Source organism: Oncorhynchus kisutch, linkage group LG3 (genome assembly GCF_002021735.2).
Source record: "Oncorhynchus kisutch isolate 150728-3 linkage group LG3, Okis_V2, whole genome shotgun sequence".
Lineage (NCBI taxonomy): Eukaryota > Metazoa > Chordata > Actinopteri > Salmoniformes > Salmonidae > Oncorhynchus > Oncorhynchus kisutch.
In genome coordinates, this window is record NC_034176.2 from 7,961,028 (window position 1) to 7,981,838 (window position 20,811).

The 20,811-nt window shown below is 46.0% G+C and overlaps 1 protein-coding gene across 2 annotated transcripts in view; it reads left to right on the top strand.

Annotated features, from left to right (window-relative positions):
* The window catches only part of hira (histone cell cycle regulator a), a 47,134-nt gene that overhangs the window by 13,310 nt on the left and 13,013 nt on the right, over window positions 1–20,811 (top strand). Inside the window, exons 14-19 of one of the 2 annotated variants that reach the window (XM_031817043.1) lie at window positions 7,864–8,022; window positions 8,226–8,405; window positions 9,334–9,436; window positions 9,482–9,637; window positions 17,229–17,330; window positions 17,459–17,607. In XM_031817043.1, coding sequence (XP_031672903.1) covers window positions 7,864–8,022; window positions 8,226–8,405; window positions 9,334–9,436; window positions 9,482–9,637; window positions 17,229–17,330; window positions 17,459–17,607 — 849 coding nt within the window. Of the gene's footprint in view, window positions 1–7,863; window positions 8,023–8,225; window positions 8,406–9,333; window positions 9,638–17,228; window positions 17,331–17,458; window positions 17,608–20,811 lie in introns of both variants that reach the window. The other variant, XM_031817041.1, reaches the window with a different exon arrangement.

A 20,811-nucleotide genomic window follows, 5' to 3' on the forward strand; every position in this document is an offset into this window, starting at 1 on the left:
AGGGAGAGCAAACTAAAGGTTAACCCCTCCACATCTATCAAGACAACTGAAGAACTGGACCAGCCACACTTAAATAGCACCTTGGCCAGCACAGGTCAAACACCTTCCCACTAACGAGATGGAAACCAGCACAAGTGTAACCCATACTGACTAACGAGGTGACACCAATCGTTGTGCGCTAATGAGCTATATGCGCTAATGAGCTATATGCGCTAATGAGCTATATGCGCTAATGAGCTATATGCGCTAATGAGCTATATGCGCTAATGAGCTATATGCGCTAATGAGCTATATGCGCTAATGAGCTATATGCGCTAATGAGCTATATGCGCTAATGAGCTATATGCGCTAATGAGCTATATGCGCTAATGAGCTATATGCGCTAATGAGCTATATGCGCTAATGAGCTATATGCGCTAATGAGCTATATGCGCTAATGAGCTATATGCGCTAATGAGCTATATGCGCTAATGAGCTATATGCGCTAATGAGCTATATGCGCTAATGAGCTATATGCGCTAATGAGCTATATGCGCTAATGAGCTATATGCGCTAATGAGCTATATGCGCTAATGAGCTATATGCGCTAATGAGCTATATGCGCTAATGAGCTATATGCGCTAATGAGCTATATGCGCTAATGAGCTATATGCGCTAATGAGCTATATGCGCTAATGAGCTATATGCGATGCGCTAATGAGCTATATGCGCTAATGAGCTATATGCGCTAATGAGCTATATGCGCTAATGAGCTATATGCGCTAATGAGCTATATGCGCTAATGAGCTATATGCGCTAATGAGCTATATGCGCTAATGAGCTATATGCGCTAATGAGCTATATGCGCTAATGAGCTATATGCGCTAATGAGCTATATGCGCTAATGAGCTATATGCGCTAATGAGCTATATGCGCTAATGAGCTATATGCGCTAATGAGCTATATGCGCTAATGAGCTATATGCGCTAATGAGCTATATGCGCTAATGAGCTATATGCGCTAATGAGCTATATGCGCTAATGAGCTATATGCGCTAATGAGCTATATGCGCTAATGAGCTATATGCGCTAATGAGCTATATGCGCTAATGAGCTATATGCGCTAATGAGCTATATGCGCTAATGAGCTATATGCGCTAATGAGCTATATGCGCTAATGAGCTATATGCGCTAATGAGCTATATGCGCTAATGAGCTATATGCGCTAAAGTCCAACCTCAAAACATAAATGAAAAAAAAAACTGGGCCTGTAACACCTTCCCCTTTAAGACAACAAATATATCCTATATCTTTGTTGGACAGGCTTGCTCAGTAAAGCTCTCAACATAGACTTCAAAGTCTGATGAAATCTCTCAAGAGCACCTTGATACTCTTGGTGGAAGGCACTAGAGGGGCTGTGGGTTAAACCCAACTGTTGTAGCATTTGCTGGAAGACCTTTGACATGAAATTCAAACCTTGCCCCCCGCGCACCCTGCAGAAGTCCAAACGTTGAGCATCGTTTCACCGGGGCCTTAAAAAAATACTGTGAGCCGAGATTATCCTCAGTGGAATAGCCTCAGGCGAATGAGTGGCAGCACACATTAAGGTTAAGTGGTTCCAACTCTTGGCTTTGGGCAAAGGACCAACACAGTCCACCAAAGCCCTGTCGAAAGGTTCGTCAAAAGCAGGAATAGGCTGCAAAGATGCAACCGGTACAGCTTGTTTCGGTTTACCCATCCGCTGCCAAATACGACAGGATTTACAGTAAGCAACAACATCCTGTTTCAGACCAGAAGAAGTTCCCCAAATACCTCAGTATCTCTTGTCGAAGCGTAACTGGATCGACAATTTTGAGATACACCGAGCCAATCGTCTTTCCCAGAAGTGGCGCGAGAACGCCATTTCCTCATTAGAACACCATCTCTGTCAAAGTAACCCACACAAACTTCATCCAACTCCTCTGGACATATCTCAGCAAAAAGAGGGGAGAGGGAAACATCTTTACTATTCCGTAATCAGCTGCTGCTTCCTAAAACAAAGTGTCAACTGAAGGGAACCCTCTCTTCCCTCAGCGGTCCTACGAACTCGCTCACCTTTTGGGCTTTTCAAAGGAGAGGTCAACTCAGGAGGTTTAGTGAAATCAGGATCCCCTATAAATGTCTGGGACAGATTGAATATAGTGGGATCGCTGACGTCCTCCTCCACACCAGACTTGTTCCCAGTGACATTCTTAGACATAGCATGTGTAACGGAACACGCTGGGAATATTCTAGGGTACTTTTCTGATAACCCATCAGGTTCCTCTCATCTGGGTTACTTTGAAACGACAGGATTTAGCACAACCTTTCCCACAAGAACACCTTGGAGGAGCAGTGACCAAATACCATGCGCACTTTCTTCTTGTTCTAGTCTGGCTGTGCATTCTTATTGTTTGGCTGGACGCTCATCTTGTCTTTCCTTGTCCTCCAACTCTAATTTCTGTTACCATGTTGCCTTTAGCACTACCTCAATTGTATGTCTATGTGGTGTACGCTACCAAGCGTAAAAATAAAAAAATACATTTTCACCGTCCTCCCTCAATGGGGTTTACTCTACCACCCGTAAGACCCTTTTCATCATCCTCCCTCAATGGGGTTTACTCTACCACCCGTAAGACCCTTTTCATCATCCTCCCTCAATGGGGTTTACTCTACCACCCGTAAGACCCTTTTCATCATCCTCCCTCAATGGGGTTTACTCTACCACCCGTAAGACCCTTTTCATCATCCTCCCTCAATGGGGTTTACTCTACCACCCGTAAGACCCTTTTCATCATCCTCCCTCAATGGGGTTTACTCTACCACCCGTAAGACCCTTTTCATCATCCTCCCTCAATGGGGTTTACTCTACCACCCGTAAGACCCTTTTCATCATCCTCCCTCAATGGGGTTTACTCTACCGTCCGTAATACCCTTTTCTTCATCCTCCCTCAATGGGGTTTACTCTACCACCCGTAAGACCCTTTTCATCATCCTCCCTCAATGGGGTTTCCTCTACCACCCGTAAGACCCTTTTCATCATCCTCCCTCAATGGGGTTTACTCTACCACCCGTAAGACCCTTTTCATCATCCTCCCTCAATGGGGTTTACTCTACCACCCGGAAGACCCTTTTCACTCTCCTCCCTCAATGGGGTTTACTCTACCACCCGTAAGACCCTTTTCTTCAGCCTCCCTCAATGGGGTTTACTCTACTACCCGTAAGACCCTTTTCACCATCCTCCCTCAATGGGGTTTACTCTACCACCCGTAAGACCCTTTTCATCATCCTCCCTCAATGGGGTTTACTCTACCACCCGTAAGACCCTTTTCATCATCCTCCCTCAATGGGGTTTACTCTACCACCCGTAAGACCCTTTTCATCATCCTCCCTCAATGGGGTTTACTCTAGCACCCGTAAGACCCTTTTCACCGTCCTCCCTCAATGGGGTTTACTCTACCACCCGTAAGACCCTTTTCATCATCCTCCCTCAATGGGGTTTACTCTACCACCCGTAAGACCCTTTTCATCATCCTCCCTCAATGGGGTTTACTCTACCACCCGTAAGACCCTTTTCTTCATCCTCCCTCAATGGGGTTTACTCTACCACCCGTAAGACCCTTTTCTTCATCCTCCCTCAATGGGGTTTACTCTACTACCCGTAAGACCCTTTTCACCATCCTCCCTCAATGGGGTTTACTCTACCACCCGTAAGACCCTTTTCATCATCCTCCCTCAATGGGGTTTACTCTACCACCCGTAAGACCCTTTTCATCATCCTCCCTCAATGGGGTTTACTCTACCACCCGTAAGACCCTTTTCTTCATCCTCCCTCAATGGGGTTTACTCTACTACCCGTAAGACCCTTTTCACCATCCTCCCTCAATGGGGTTTACTCTACCACCCGTAAGACCCTTTTCTTCATCCTACCTCAATGGGGTTTACTCTACCACCCGTAAGACCCTTTTCATCATCCTCCCTCAATGGGGTTTACTCTACCACCCGTAAGACCCTTTTCATCATCCTCCCTCAATGGGGTTTACTCTACCACCCGTAAGACCCTTTTCATCATCCTCCCTCAATGGGGTTTACTCTACCACCCGTAAGACCCTTTTCTTCATCCTCCCTCAATGGGGTTTACTCTACTACCCGTAAGACCCTTTTCACCATCCTCCCTCAATGGGGTTTACTCTACCACCCGTAAGACCCTTTTCTTCATCCTACCTCAATGGGGTTTACTCTACCACCCGTAAGACCCTTTTCATCATCCTCCCTCAATGGGGTTTACTCTACCACCCGTAAGACCCTTTTCATCATCCTCCCTCAATGGGGTTTACTCTACCACCCGTAAGACCCTTTTCATCATCCTCCCTCAATGGGGTTTCCTCTACCACCCGTAAGACCCTTTTCATCATCCTCCCTCAATGGGGTTTACTCTACCACCCGTAAGACCCTTTTCATCATCCTCCCTCAATGGGGTTTACTCTACCACCCGGAAGACCCTTTTCACTCTCCTCCCTCAATGGGGTTTACTCTACCACCCGTAAGACCTTTTTCTTCATCCTCCCTCAATGGGGTTTACTCTACCACCCATAAGACCCTTTTCACTGTCCTCAATGGGGTTTACTCTACGACCCGTAAGACCCTTTTCATCATCCTCCCTCAATGGGGTTTACTCTACCACCCGTAAGACCCTTTTCATCATCCTCCCTCAATGGGGTTTACTCTAGCACCCGTAAGACCCTTTTCACTGTCCTCCCTCAATGGGGTTTACTCTACCACCCGTAAGACCCTTTTCTTCATCCTCCCTCAATGGGCTTTACTCTACTACCCGTAAGACCCTTTTCACCATCCTCCCTCAATGGGGTTAACTCTACCACCCGTAAGACCCTTTTCTTCATCCTCCCTCAATGGGGTTTACTCTACTACCCGTAAGACCCTTTTCACCATCCTCCCTCAATGGGGTTTACTCTACCACCCGTAAGACCCTTTTCTTCATCCTACCTCAATGAGGTTTACTCTACCACCCGTAAGACCCTTTTCATCATCCTCCCTCAATGGGGTTTACTCTACCACCCGTAAGACCCTTTTCATCATCCTCCCTCAATGGGGTTTACTCTACCACCCGTAAGACCCTTTTCACCATCCTCCCTCAATGGGGTTTACTCTACCACCCGTAAGACCCTTTTCTTCATCCTACCTCAATGGGGTTTACTCTACCACCCGTAAGACCCTTTTCATCATCCTCCCTCAATGGGGTTTACTCTACCACCCGTAATACCCTTTTCATCATCCTCCCTCATTGGGGTTTACTCTACCACCCATAAGACCCTTTTCACTGTCCTCCCTCAATGGGGTTTACTCTACCACCCGTAAGACCCTTTTCTTCATCCTCCCTCAATGGGGTTTACTCTACTACCCGTAAGACCCTTTTCTTCATCCTCCCTCAATGGGGTTTACTCTACCACCCGTAAGACCCTTTTCATCATCCTCCCTCAATGGGGTTTACTCTACCACCCGTAAGACCCTTTTCATCATCCTCCCTCAATGGGGTTTACTCTACCACCCATAAGACCCTTTTCTTCATCCTCCCTCAATGGGGTTTACTCTACCACCCATAAGACCCTTTTCTTCATCCTCCCTCAATGGGGTTTACTCTACCACCCATAAGACCCTTTTCTTCATCCTCCCTCAATGGGGTTTACTCTACCACCCATAAGACCCTTTTCTTCATCCTCCCTCAATGGGGTTTACTCTACCACCCATAAGACCCTTTTCTTCATCCTCCCTCAATGGGGTTTACTCTACCACCCATAAGACCCTTTTCTTCATCCTCCCTCAATGGGGTTTACTCTACCACCCGTAAGACCCTTTTCTTCATCCTCCCTCAATGGGGTTTACTCTACCACCCATAAGACCCTTTTCACTGTCCTCAATGGGGTTTACTCTACGACCCGTAAGACCCTTTTCATCATCCTCCCTCAATGGGGTTTACTCTACCACCCGTAAGACCCTTTTCATCATCCTCCCTCAATGGGGTTTACTCTAGCACCCGTAAGACCCTTTTCATCATCCTCCCTCAATGGGGTTTACTCTACCACCCATAAGACCCTTTTCACTGTCCTCCCTCAATGGGGTTTACTCTACCACCCGTAAGACCCTTTTCTTCATCCTCCCTCAATGGGCTTTACTCTACTACCCGTAAGACCATCCTCCCTCAATGGGGTTTACTCTACCACCCGTAAGACCCTTTTCATCATCCTCCCTCGATGGGGTTTACGCTACCACCCGTAAGACCCTTTTCATCATCCTCCCTCAATGGGGTTTACTCTACCACCCATAATACCCTTTTCTTCATCCTCCCTCAATGGGGTTTACTCTACCACCCGTAAGACCCTTTTCATCATCCTCCTTCAATGGGGTTTACTCTACCACCCGTAAGACCCTTTTCATCATCCTCCCTCAATGGGGTTTACTCTACCACCCGTAAGACCCTTTTCTTCATCCTCCCTCAATGGGGTTTACTCTACCACCCGTAAGACCCTTTTCACTGTCCTCCCTCAATGGGGTTTACTGTACCACCCGTAAGACCCTTTTCTTCATCCTCCCTCAATGGGGTTTACTCTACCACCCGTAAGACCCTTTTCACTGTCCTCCCTCAATGGGGTTTACTCCACCACCCGTAAGACCCTTTTCACTGTCCTCCCTCAATGGGGTTTACTCTACCACCCATAAGACCCTTTTCACTGTCCTCCCTCAATGGGGTTTACTCTACCACCCATAAGACCCTTTTCATCATCCTCCCTCAATGGGGTTTACTCTACCACCCGTAAGACCCTTTTCATCAGATTTCTTCCTCCACTAAATCACTATAGACTTTTTGACTACTGCTTTTGAGTCTGCATGTGCAGCTTTGATATCATAATGCTTTGCTATGACGAGCAGATTCGCTGCCTTCGTACATTTTCGATAGCGTCTCCCATGTAGGGTTTACTGCAAATGCTCGACAAACTTAGTCTGTGGCTTTATTTTTTATAAACCTGTGTTTATGCAACTTTCTAAATTATTCCGGCGATCTTATAAATCCCCCCCCCACACCCCCCAGGGTGGATTCCAGTGACACAAACTTTACCACAAAAGTGTATTTTAAACACTAAAATATCTGGACCCCCACAGAGCTTCAGAGTAGGTGACTACCATGCTCGTGAGAAACAGGATCCCGGACAAGCCGCCATTTTGTTATGTTCCCACAAGACAAACTCAAAATGTCGCTCACAACAAATGGAACTAACAAAGAACATCACTGACGAACAAAACAAAATTTGTTCTGAAAGGTACCCATGTGGGTGCAAACTGAAAATGGGAAAAGCAACTAGTAAGGGGTTATAAAAGACCCATCATGGATGCCCACTAGGTTTGCCCCAGATTTTTTTCAAAACACAATTTAGGCTGGGGGGGGGGGAAAGAAATGGAGAAAAACAAACAGGGGAAAACATAACAGATCAGGCTTCTTTCAAACTTAAAAGTTTGAGCTTAAAAATCACACCTCAGCTGATGTGAAGTGTAGCTCTCCCAACATCTCTCACGCTCAACTGGAGCACTGGCCCAGCCAATCTTAAATATCACCTATGCTAACGCGGGTGAAACACCTTCCGACTAACAAGATGGACAAGCCATTACAGGTGTAACGCAGTTACTAACGAGGTGACACCAATCGATGCTCCCTATGTGCTAACACGTTACCTTCGAAATAGATAAACTAAACCTGTTACACATTTGACAAATAATTGTCAATATATTACATTACCACGGGTATAGTCTTGTTTCTGTTAGTTTGAAGTCTCACTGTTTTTGTTTGAATCCTCAGGGATTTCTCCCCAGCCCTCTTCAACAGCGTACCCATCCTCCCTGGGTCGGCCAGCCAGCTCACCTCCCAGCTTTCCTCAGACTCCAACACGGCCACCTCCAATTTGGACCCCCTATCCACCCCACTGGGGAGCAAGGCCCCAGATGACGCCAAAGACAGGTCAGTTGTCCTGTCTAGTCTTCTCTGCCATTCTCTCCTGCTCTGCTTCCACCCCACTGGGGGGCAAGGCCCCAGATGACGCCAAAGACAGGTCAGTTGTCCTGTCTAGTCTTCTCTGCCATTCTCTCCTGCTCTGCTTCCACCCCCTCTTACCGGCCTGTTCATTTAGTATTTTGCTCTCCCCCTCTTTCCATTCCTGACAGTGTTTCCGGTGCCACGGCCCAGGCCTCGTCTCTTAACACCACAGCCATGAAGTCCAACCTGCTCCTAACCACCTCCACCAAGATGGAGCCGATGAAAGCCCTTGACTCCAGGTTCACCGAGAGGTCAAAGGTCATGCCCGGGGTCACCATCTCCATGGCGGGACTCACCCCGCTAGACAGGTAAGGGAACAGAACCATCAAGCTTATCCCAATAGTCTTTATGATCAGGCAACAGTTGCTGATTTGAGGCATACAATGCTGGAACGTTATTGGTCGTTTCCACATCTGATATTCTTGTTATCTGAACACGGGAAAAATAAATCAGTTTAGGACGTACATATGTTCCTATGAACACAACAAAAACAACAGATTGAATGCTAGCCTTGTTTTTAACGGAGCAATCCACTTTTGATTGACACTTCTTGGAATAGATGTTAAGTGATGACCAGTTTCTTTAAAAAAATCTATATATATATATTCACTGAACTAGATTGATCTGTTTTTGTTCTTTCCTTGTTGACTGGGACTTGGAGGTTGTCTCTTCGAAATATAATTACTAGAAAGGGCATCTTCATTCAGGTCAATGAGGCCATAATGGGTGGACAAGTGAACAGGAAGTACAGCTGGAAGTGTCCCTGTTAACCTGGAAATAGAGCACGAAGTGTCCCTGTTAACCTGGAAATAGAGCACGAAGTGTCCCTGTTAACCTGGAAATAGAGCACGAAGTGTCCCTGTTAACCTGGAAATAGAGCACGAAGTGTCCCCGTTAACCTGGAAATAGAGCACGAAGTGTCCCTGTTAACCTGGAAATAGAGCACGAAGTGTCCCTGTTAACCTGGAAATAGAGCACGAAGTGTCCCTGTTAACCTGGAAATAGAGCACGAAGTGTCCCTGTTAACCTGGAAATAGAGCACAAAGTACATCGTTCAAATTGGGCTCAACACACAACTCAACCCTCCTTACAAAAAAGTTCATGAAAATTCAATATTTTCCAAGCATTGCTTCACCTATGATCATATATGAGGAAACACTACTAAGGCGATCGGGTTAATGGGTTAATGGAACACGTGGTGAGTCTATTTCTGTGGTTGTTGTCCTCCTGTTGTAGAGTGAAAGACAGCAGCACTTTAAAGGAGATCAAGGATGAGACGAGCAGCGACAGCGAGGACAAGATGGTTGTGGTGAAGTCCCCCTCCTTCACCAAGAGGAAGGCCCTAGACGTGGACGGAGGGGACAACCAGTTGGAGAAGAGGAAGGCCCTAGACGTGGACGGAGGGGACAACCAGTTGGAGAAGAGGAAGGCCCTAGACGTGGACGGAGGGGACAACCAGGTAGAGAAGAGGAAAAAGGGACGGCCCAGGAAAATGGACGCGAAAATGATGATGCCCGTATCCCACCAAACCTTCCAGCAGGTAAGGCCAGTGCCAGTTGATTTCACGTAATCTCATGACTTTACTTATTTTTTCTGAAGGAAGATATGATAATATTCAAGATATGCTTGTCTTTGAATGTAATGGTCTTGATTGGATATGGGATCAACAAGCTGATTGGCTGTGTACGAAGTGACACACACTTATTCCTATAGTGTAGGAATATTCAACCGGGGGTCCGCTGTGGTACGGCACGGGTCAACAGTGAAGAGGCGACTCCGGGATGCTGGCCTTCTAGGCAGAGTTCCTCTGTCCAGTCTCAACGTCAACAGTGAAGAGGCGACTCAGGGATGCTGGCCTTCTAGATGAAAGTTGCAAAGAAAAAGCCATATCTCAGACTGGCCAATAAAAATAAAAGATTAAGATGGACAAAATAACACAGACACTGGACAGAGGAACTCTGCCTAGAAGGCCAGCATCCCGGAGTCGCCTCTTCACTGTTGACGTTGAGACTGGACAGAGGAACTCTGCCAAGAAGGCCAGCATCCCGGAGTCGCCTCTTCACTGTTGACGTTGAGACTGGACAGAGGAACTCTGCCAAGAAGGCCAGCATCCCGGAGTCGCCTCTTCACTGTTGACGTTGAGACTGGTGTTTTGCTGGTACTGTTTAATGAAGGTGCCAGTTGAGGACTTGTGAGTTGTCTGTTTCTCAAACTAGACATTCTAATGTAATTGTCCTCTTGCTCAGTTGTGTACCGGGGCCTCCCAGTCTTTCTATTCTGGTTTGAGCCAGCTTGAGCTGTTTTATGAAGGGAGTAGTACACAGCGTTGTACGAGATCTTTAGTTTCTTGGCAATTTCTCGCATGGAATAGCCTTCATTTCTCAGAACAAGAGTAGACTGATGAGTTTCAGTAGAAAGTTCTTTGTTTCTGGCCATTTTGAGCCTGTAATTTGAACCCACAAATGCTGATGATCCAGATACTCAACTAGTCTAAAGAAGGCCAGATTTATTGCTTCTTTAATCAGTACAACAGTTTTCAGCTGTGCTAGCATAATTGCACCATGGTTTTCTAATGAACAATTAGCCTTTTAAAATGATAAACTTGGATTAGCTAACATAACGTGCCATTGGAACACAGGAGTGATGGTTGCTGATAATGGGCCTCTGCAAGCCTATGTAGATATTCCATAAAGAATCTGTCATTTCCAGCTACGATAGTCATTTACAACATTAACAATGTCGACACTGTATACATTTTATATTATTTGAATCGACAAAAACAAGGACATTTCTAAGTGACCCTAAACTTTTGAATGGTAGTGTATGTCTGCATACACACATAAATACATACATACATAAATACATGTACCAGATTTGCCAGTTCTTGCTGTGAGATGTAACCCCCTTTTCCACCAAGGCACCGGCAAGTTCCCGGACAATTCTGGGGGGGAATGGCCCTAGCCCTTACCCTCCGATCCAATAGGTCGCAGATGTGCTCAATGGGATTGAGATCCGGGCTCTTCGCTGGCCATGGCAGAACACTGACATTTCTGTCTTGCAGGAAATCACACAGAGAACGAGCAGTATGGCTGGTGGCATTGTCATGTCAGGATGAGGGAGGAGGATGTCTTCCCTGTAACGCACACGTTGAGATTTCCTGCAATGACAACAAGCTCAGTCCGATGATGGTGTGACACACCGCCCCAGACCATGACGGATCCTCCACCTATAAATCGATCCCTCTCCAGAGTACAGGCCTCGGTGTAACGCTCATTCCTTCGACGATAAACGCGAATCCGACCATCACCCCTGGTGAGACAAAACCGTGACTCGTTAGTGAAGAGCACTTTTTGCCAGTCCTGTCTGGTCCAGCGATGGTGGGTTTATGCCCATAGGTGACGTTGTTGCCGGTGATGTCTGGTGAGGACCTGCCTTACAACAGGCCTACAGGCCCTCGCTCCAGCCTCTCTCAGCCTATTGCGGAAAGTCTGAGCACTGATGGAGGGATTGTGCATTCCTGGTGTAACTCGGGCAGTTGTTGTTGCCATCCTGTACCTGTCCCACAGGTGTGATGTTCGGATGTACCGATCCTGTGCAGGTGTTGTTACACGTGGTCTGCCACTGCGAGGACAACGTGGTCTGCCACTGTGAGGACAATCAGTTGTCCGTCCTGTCTCCCTGTAGCGCTGTCTTAGGCGTCTCACAGTACGGAGATTGCAATTCATTGTTCTGGCCACAACTGCAGTCCTCATGCCTCCTTGCAGCATGCCTAAGGCATGTTCACGCAGATGAGCAGGGACCCTGGGCATCTTTCTTTTGGTGTTTTTCAGAGTCAGTAGAAAGGCCTCTTTAGTGTCCTGAGTTTTCATAACTGACCTTAATTGCCAACTGTCTGTAAGCTGTTAGTGTCTTAACGACCGTTCCACAGGTGCATGTTCATTCATTGTTTATGGTTCATTGAACAAGCATGGGAACCAGTGTTTAAACCCTTGACAATGAAGATCTACAGCACCAGTCGAAAGTTTGGACACCTACTCATTCAAGGGTTTTTCTACATTGTAGAATAGTAGTGAAGACATCAAAGTTTTAAACAAATCAAAGTATTCACCCTTTGCCTTGATGACAACTTTTGGTGTTCTCTCAACCAGCTTCACGAGGAATGCTTTTCCAACACTCTTGGAATTCCCAAATATGCTGAGCACTTGTTGGTTGCTTTTTCTTCGCTCTGTGGTCCAACTCATCCCAAACCATCTCAATTGGGTTGAGTTCGGGGGATTGTGGAGGCCAGGTCATCTGATGCAGCACTCCATTAATCTCTGTCTTGGTCAAATAGCTCTTACACAGCCTGGGGGTGTGTTGGGCCATTGTCCTTTTGAAACAAATGATAGTCCCACTAAGCGCAAACCAGATTGGGATGGTGCAGAATTATGTGGTAGCCATGCTGGGTAAGTGTGCCTTGAATTCTAAATAAATCACAATGTCACGAGCAAAGAAACCCCATACCATCACACCTCTTCCATGCTTCCTGGTGGGAACCACACACGCGGAGAACATCCGGTCACCTACTCTGTGTCTCACAATGACACAGCGGTTGGAACCAACATTTTACAATTTGGACTCATCAGACCAAACGACAGATTTCTATCGGTCTAATGTCCATTGTGCGTGTTTCTTGGCCCAAGCAAGTCTCTTCTTCTTATTGGTGTCCTTTAGTAGTGGTTTCTTTGCAGCGAAATCGACCATGAATGGTGTCGACAGATAGGCAGCTCTGCTTCTAGCTCCTAAGCAACTTTGCAGTATTTTAGTTTTTTTTGTGTGTTATTTCTTCCTTTATCAGCCCAGAATGTTTTTTTGTGTTATTACATACAGCCGGAAATAACTTTCTGGATATCAGAGCGGCGGTATCTCACCAGCATTAAGACCAGAAATATGACTTTCCCGAATTGGATCCTTAGTTTGTACCTCCCAGGGCGATTGAACTTACCCCAGAGGCTGCTCCAAGATGCTGCCGGAGGAGAAGAGGTTTTCGGAGTGGACTTCTAGTCCGACTCAGGAGACGGGCGCAACATCCACCCCTTCCGAGTATATTACTTGCTAATGTTCAGTCTCCGGACAATAAAGTAGACAAGCTCAGGGAGAGAGGGTCTCCTTCCAGAGAGACATCAGGGACTGTAATGTACTCTGTATCACAGAATCATGGCTCTCTCTAGATATACTGTCCCTGTTCATACAGCCAGCTGTGTTCTCAGTTCATCGTGCAGACAGGCATAAAGAACTCTCCGGGAAGAAGAAAGGCAGGGGTGTTGAATGACTCCTGGTGTGATTGTGGTAACATACAGAAACTCAAGTCCTTTTGTTCACCCGACCTAGAATACCAATCAAATGCCAACGTATTACGTCCAAAGAGAATTCTCTTCGATTATATTCACAGCCGTGAATACAAAGGGAAAAACAGCCACTTCGCAGACAGACTTCTTGCTCCCGAACAAGCTAAACACCTTCTTCTCCCGCTTTGAGGATAACACAGTACCACCGGCGCAGCCTGCTCCCCACTTGCTTCAAGATGTCCACCACTGTTCCTGTACCCAAGAAAGAAAAGGTAACTGAACAAAATAACTATTGCCCCGTAGCACCTCACTTCTGTCAGCATGAAGTGCTTTGAAAGGCTAGCTAAGGATCATATCACCTCCACCTTACTTGACACCCTGGACCCACCACAGACAATGCAATCGCCATCACTCTGCACACTGTCCTATCCCATTTGTAGAAGAGGAATACCTATCTAAGACTGCTGTTCATTGACTATAGTTCAGCATTCAACACCATAGTTCCCTCCAAGCTCATCATTAAGCTCAGGGCCCTGGGTCTGAACCCTGCACTGTGCAACTGGATCCTGGACTTCTAGACGAGCCGCCCCCAGGTGGTGAAGGCAGGAAACACCTCCACTTCGGTGATCCTCAACACAGGGGCCCCACAAGGGTGCGTGCTCAGCACCCTCATGTACTCCCTGTTCACCCATGACTGCATGGCCACGCATACCTCCAACTCGGTCATCAAGTTTGACGGAAAACACAGTTGTTGGCCTGATTATCAACAACGACGAGACAGTCTACAGGGAGGAGGTGAGGGCCCTGGCGGAGTGGTGCCAGGAAAAGAACCTCTCTCTCAACGTCAACAAAACGATGGGGCTGATCGTGGACTTCAGGAAACGGCAGTGTGAGCACGCCCCTATCCACATCGACGGGACCGCAGTGGAGAAGATGAAAAGCTTCAAGTTCCTCTGTGTACACATCACTGATGATCTGAAAAGGTGCAACAGTGCCTCTTCAACCTCAGGAGGCTGAAGAAATTTGGCTTGGCCCCTAAGACCCGCACAAACTTTTACAGATACACAATTAAGAGCGTCCTGTCATGCTGTATCACTGCCTGGTACGGAAACTGCACTGCCCACAACCACAGGGTTCATTAGAGGGTGGTGCGGTCTGCCCATCGAATCACCGTCTTTGACCAAATAGGGTTATCTTCTGTATACCACCCACATACCATGTCACAACACAACTGATTGGCTCAAACGCATTATGTAAAATAAATTCCACAAATTAACTTTTAACAAGACACACCTGTTCATTGAAATGCATTCCAGTTGACTACTTCATGAAGCAGGTTGAGAGAATGCCAAGTGTGTGCAAAGCTGTCATCAAGGCAAAGGGTGGCTACTTTGAAGAATCTTTAAATATAAAATATATTTTGATTTGTTTAACAATTTTTATGGTTACTACATGATCCCATGTGTGTTATTTCATAGTTTTGATGTCTTCACTATTATTATACAACCCTTGAATGAGTAGGTGTGTCCAAACATTTGACTGGTTAATATCTCTAGCAACAACTGAATAAACACATTTTTGCACGTGGTTTTGAGGTCAGACCAATTCTTATTATTCAACCAAGAAGATTTTCGCTAGCTTGATAAGCTTGCTAATATCGCAAATAATGAAGTTAGCTTGCTTAACTCTGACGATATGATTAGACTATCTATATTATCCCCATTGATGAGTTTATAATTGTCAATAATGAATGTTTGCAACTTTTGGTTAAAAAGGTGAAAGGTCGTTGGTGAAATGTCGTAACTAGGGTAACAAAAATTTATCCTGGATTCCCTCTTGTAGTTATGAGTTGGATGATGCCTAACCACGTTTCCATCCACATTGCGTAGAAAAATAAATCACGACGGCTGTGATGGAAACAGGAAGTGTCGTTTAGTATTTAAGAAATGTCGACAGACGGTTTGTTCGTTAGACTTGGTGGGATATTTTTTGTGTCTGTAAAATGTGTTCTGTGACAAATTGCAGTGGAAATGATTTATTGCCCAACATTTTTTCTAGAATAACCATGTCGGGGGTAAATTTGCAGTTACGAAATGCTATGTTCACTGGGCGTCCCACTACGACTTGAAAATGTAATGCAGAGTTTATTTAAGCAATAATGCACAAGGGGGTGTGGTATATGGCCAATATACCACGGCTAAGGGCTGTTCTTATGCACAACGCGGAGTGCCTGGACACAGCCCTTAGCCGTGGTATATTGGCCATATACCACAAACCCCCGAGGTCCCTTATTGCTGTTACAAACTGGTCACCCATGTAATTAGAGCAGTAAATGAGCAATAAATGTTTTGTCTTACCCGTGGTATACGGCTGTCAGCCAATCAGCATTCAGGGCTCGAACCATCCAGTTTTATAATAGGCTATAAGTTGTGATGAAGTTCGCATTGAGATGAAAGTGCACGGTGATGAGCTTGATTCTCTTTTCCAATAAATATTGAGGGTCTTAAGTTAAATGCAATGACGATCGGTGCTTAGCTGCCAATGAACAAATAAAAATGATCTTTCTCTTATCCATTTCATAATACACTGAACAAAAATATAAAATGTAACATGTAAAGTGTTGGTCCCATGTTTCATGAGCTGAAATAAAAGTTCTGTACGCACAAAAATATTATTTCTCTAAAATGTTGTTCACAAATTTGTTTACAATCCATCCACCTGACAGGTGTGGCGTATCAAGAAGCTGATTAAACAGCTCATTACACAGCTGCACCTTGTGCTGGGGACAATAAAAGGCCACACAATGTTCACCAGAGCTGTTGCCAGTTAAGTGAATGTTCATTTCTCTACCATAAGCCACCTCCTATGTCGTTTTTAGAGAATTTGGCCTCACAACTGCAGACCACGTGTATGGCGTTGTGTGGGAAAGCGGTTAGCGGATGCCAACGTTGTGAACCGAGTGCCCCGTAGTGGTGGTGGGCTGATGGTATGAGCAGGCATAAGCTACGGACTACGAACACAATTGCATTTTATCGATGGCAATTTGAATGCACAAAAATACCATGACGAGATCCTGAGGCCCGCTGTGAGGCCCAGTCATCTGAAATCCTTTAGGGCCTCATTAATCCATTTCAAGTGACTGATTTCCTCATATGAATTGTAACGCCGTAAAATCATTGAAATTGTTGCGTTTTTATATTTTTTATCAGTATAATAACTGAACCTGTCTACTTTATCAGCCAGCTATGGTCTTGAGATCATGAGCTAAAACACATTACATTTGTGTGTTTTTTGTTGTTGTTGTTGTTGTTGGTACGTGAGAACTGATGCGCAAAAGTGTTTTATTGTATGTGCATTACGTCATCAGGCACTGCCTTGTAAACACGAGTCAGTTTGATGGAAACTTCTGTTGGGAAAAGGTGTTGTTTTTTTTTTAATGCAAATTTGAAGGAAACCTAGCTATTGAAGTGAAATTTCCCACTCGGAACTTCTGATAACTCCAATAGCATGTGAACTCCCCATTTGCACTCATTGGTGCTAATAACGCTTACATAGTATCTAACAGGCTTTGAAAAGACATTGGTTAGTACCAGTTTAGTATCGCTAGCTGCTGGTACGCTTTCTTGACTTGGACATACATTTTTGCCAACCTTTTGTTTAAACCGCTGCTATTAGTTTAACGTGTGTTTGGAGTCACCTTTCTATCTTACAGGCTATGTTAGAGTTTTCTCTTCCAATTATAAGGTGGGGACTTTTTACCAGGGACATTTTCTTTTTCTTCTTTCCCCAACTGCACACTTGCAGGCTACCCCTTCATCAGAGAAGGAGCCTTGTTGCGTCGTTGCTATCCCCGTGGCTGTCCTCAAACTGCCCACTCCCACACCGCAGAAAGCATTTACTCTTCAGGTATGCTATTACATCACTCTTCAGTTGTGGCTAAAACAACCCACATGGTCATAGACGGAGTCATGATGAGTACAATGGATGCTAGTCGGGGATGTGTTCTCTTTCCGCCATATTGTGTATGTTTGTAGGTCAGTACGGAGCCCCCGGTGTACCTGGAGGTGGAGAACGATGTCTCTGCGGTGTCCGGAGCCAAACTCAGCCAGCTCCGCTGTTCCAGGGAGGGCAGGGAGTGGGACACGTTGCTGCCCAGCCGAGTCATCACTGCAGCGGGCAGCAGGTAAGCAGTAGGGGGAGGGAGGTTCTACACGTCTAGTAGTATTAATGGTAGTTATCTGTTGTCTTAATACTTTACACTTGTAGGAATTGGCCTAATGTGGATAGAGCTAAATTGAGGTGTTTCTTCCAGAATAAATATGAAAAGCATAAACAACCAATTGAAAGGGAACAGTTTGAAGATTGAGAAAAGCATTAGACCAAAGTTGAGGACACAACAGTTCACCTGACACACGACTAAATCCAAACATTACACTGTTGATCTTATGTGTATTTGACATTGACTGTACTTTTCACCCCATTTGTTGACAACGAAATCTGAAAATAATCTGGATACATTCAGTAACGTGATAATAATATTGGGGTAGGTGCAACTCGAGACAAAAAAAAAAGACCTGTGTTTGAGTGAGAGGACTAACTGGTCTCTCCAAGAGGCCACACACCTCTCCAAGAGGCCACACACCTCTCCAAGAGGCCACACACCTCTCCAAGAGGCCACACACCTCTCCAAGAGGCCACACACCTCTCCATGTGGACACACACCTCTACAAAGTGTGCACAAGTCCTAAGTCCTTTCAATGCACTTTTATGACTCAAGGAACAGTCTTCAACTATAAGCTGTTTTTTTTAAACTCTCCTAGCTGTGCCGTTGAGGAACTAAGAGCACACTTGCATTTGTTTTGTTTGGAACACAGCTCTGCGTCCCCCTCAATCACACAGCTACGGTTGTTTCCAGAAAGGTCCCGTTTTATAAATCGCTATCTGGTTCAGGTGGGTGTCATTTGAAAGCTTTGTTCTATTGCCAACATGACTCGTTATAAAATATTATCTTCTTGTTAGGCTTTCACAATGCGTACGGATCATAATTTTGGTGCACATAGAAAATAATCATGGGTGTGTATTCAGGCGCCTTGTTCCGCAGCGATTTTTCTTCACAATAGCCAAACGGGCTCATTTTGTTCAAAACAGCCCAGGGTATGACGCCATGTCATCTTGTAACTATACATCAAACAAAGTGATCATAAACGGTGACACTGTATATATTAGTTTTATGATATGGAAATGTGAAGTGCACATTTGGACTCACAGGTGTTTGGCTTGTATCACATCAGTGGTATTTATTCTAATCCTCAATGTCTCATCTTTGAAAATAAATAGAGTCCTCTTAATTTACAGCATTTCCCTCAGACAACAGAAAAGGCAGAAGTTGCCAAATTAGTGGGAGAGATGGTGACCACTTCTTGTCGCTTGAGGTGCTCAAGTTCAAAACGTCAGTCAAAACCCATACAGAGCTGTGAAGCGCAGAGCCTGAGCTATGATGTCATTTATAGCATGTTACTGTAAGGTCACTGAGCTATGATGTCATTTATAGCATGTTACTGTACAGCAACTGAGCTATGATGTCATGTATAGCATGTTACTGTAAGGTCACTGAGCTATGATGTCATGTATAGCATGTTACTGTAAGGTCACTGAGCTCTGACATCACCTATAGCATGTTACTGTACAGTCACTGAGCTCTGATGTCATGTATAGCATTTTACTGTACAGCCACTACGTTTTGATTTCGGAGCTTATTAGTGCCCAAATCTGTCATTTTCAACCTGTATACAGGTACGAGTGTGAAGGGTAAAAGCTGGAATCCGTAGCAATGAAACTGCTATATCCGTTTGCGTTATTACTACAACAAAGACTTTACTTCAAACAAATATTTTTGGGGGGGACGTCATTGCACTTGTGATTGAACAGCAGATTTTATAGCTCCTCTTCTCTGTTTAACCTCCTCGAGTCGATGTCCGTGCCCCTGCGGAAATCTATACTGAACAAAAATATAAACGCAACATGCAATCATTTCAACAAATTTACTGAGTTGCAGTTCATATAAGCAAATCAATCAATTGAAATAAATAAATGAGGCTCTAATCTATGGATTTCATATGACACGGGGTGGGAGTGCAGACATGGGTGGGCCTGGGAGGGCATAGGCCCACCCACTGGGGAGCCAGGCCAGCCAATCAGGCCCACCCACTGGGGAGCCAGGCCAGCCAATCGGGCCCACCCACTGGGGAGCCAGGCCAACCAATCGGGCCCACCCACTGGGGAGCCAGGCCAGCCAATCAGGCCCACCCACTGGGGAGCCAGGCCAGCCAATCAGGCCCACCCACTGGGGAGCCAGGCCAGCCAATCAGGCCTACCCACTGGGGAGCCAGGACAGCCAATCAGGCCCACCCACTGGGGAGCCAGGCCAGCCAATCAGGCCCACCCACTGGGGAGCCAGGCCAGCCAATCAGGCCCACCCACTGGGGAGCCAGGCCAGCCAATCAGGCCCACCCACTGGGGAGCCAGGCCAGCCAATCAGGCCTACCCACTGGGGAGCCAGGCCAGCCAATCAGGCCCACCCACTGGGGAGCCAGGCCAGCCAATCAGGCCCACCCACTGGGGAGCCAGGACAGCCACAAAAGAGCTTCATTACAGACAGAAATACTCCTCAGTTTCATCAGTTGTCTGGGTGGCTGGTCTCAGACGATCCCGTCGGTGAAGAAGCCGGCTGTGGAGGTCCTGGGCTGGCGTGGTTACACGTGGTCTGCGGTTGCGAGGTCGGTTGGATGTACTGCCAAATTCTTTAAAACGACATTGGAGGTGGCTTATGGTAGAGAAATGAACACGTAATTCTCTAGCAACATCTCGGGTGGACATTCCTACAGTCAGCATGCCCATTGCACACTCCCTCAACTTGAGACATCTGTGGCATTGTGTTGTGTGACAACTGGCCTTTTATTGTCCCCCCAGCACGAGGTGCACCTGTGTAATGATCATGCTGTTTAATCAGCTTGTTGATACGCCACTCCTGTTCAGTATAATTAGCATCGTAAAAACATCCGCCGACGTTGCACTTCCGTATCTGCGGTGAAAAGTGACAGAGCTAGAGGCGGTGTATGTCTGACCGTGAGACGTAAAGAAATACAGTATATGATGGTTGAACTATTATTCAACAGCACTGCTGAATAACCAATAACATAATAGCTAGTAACGCTGTCCACCAGCTTAGTAAAGGGACTGGTGGAGTTCCAACCATGAGACAAAGGCATCCAAACGGTTTGGCCTAAACTATTACGACCCCTCTATGAAAAGATGAGACTCTCAAGGTCAATGGTGTTCCCCCCCCCCCCCCCCCCCCCTCCCCCCCACAAGAGTCTTAGGACTCGTC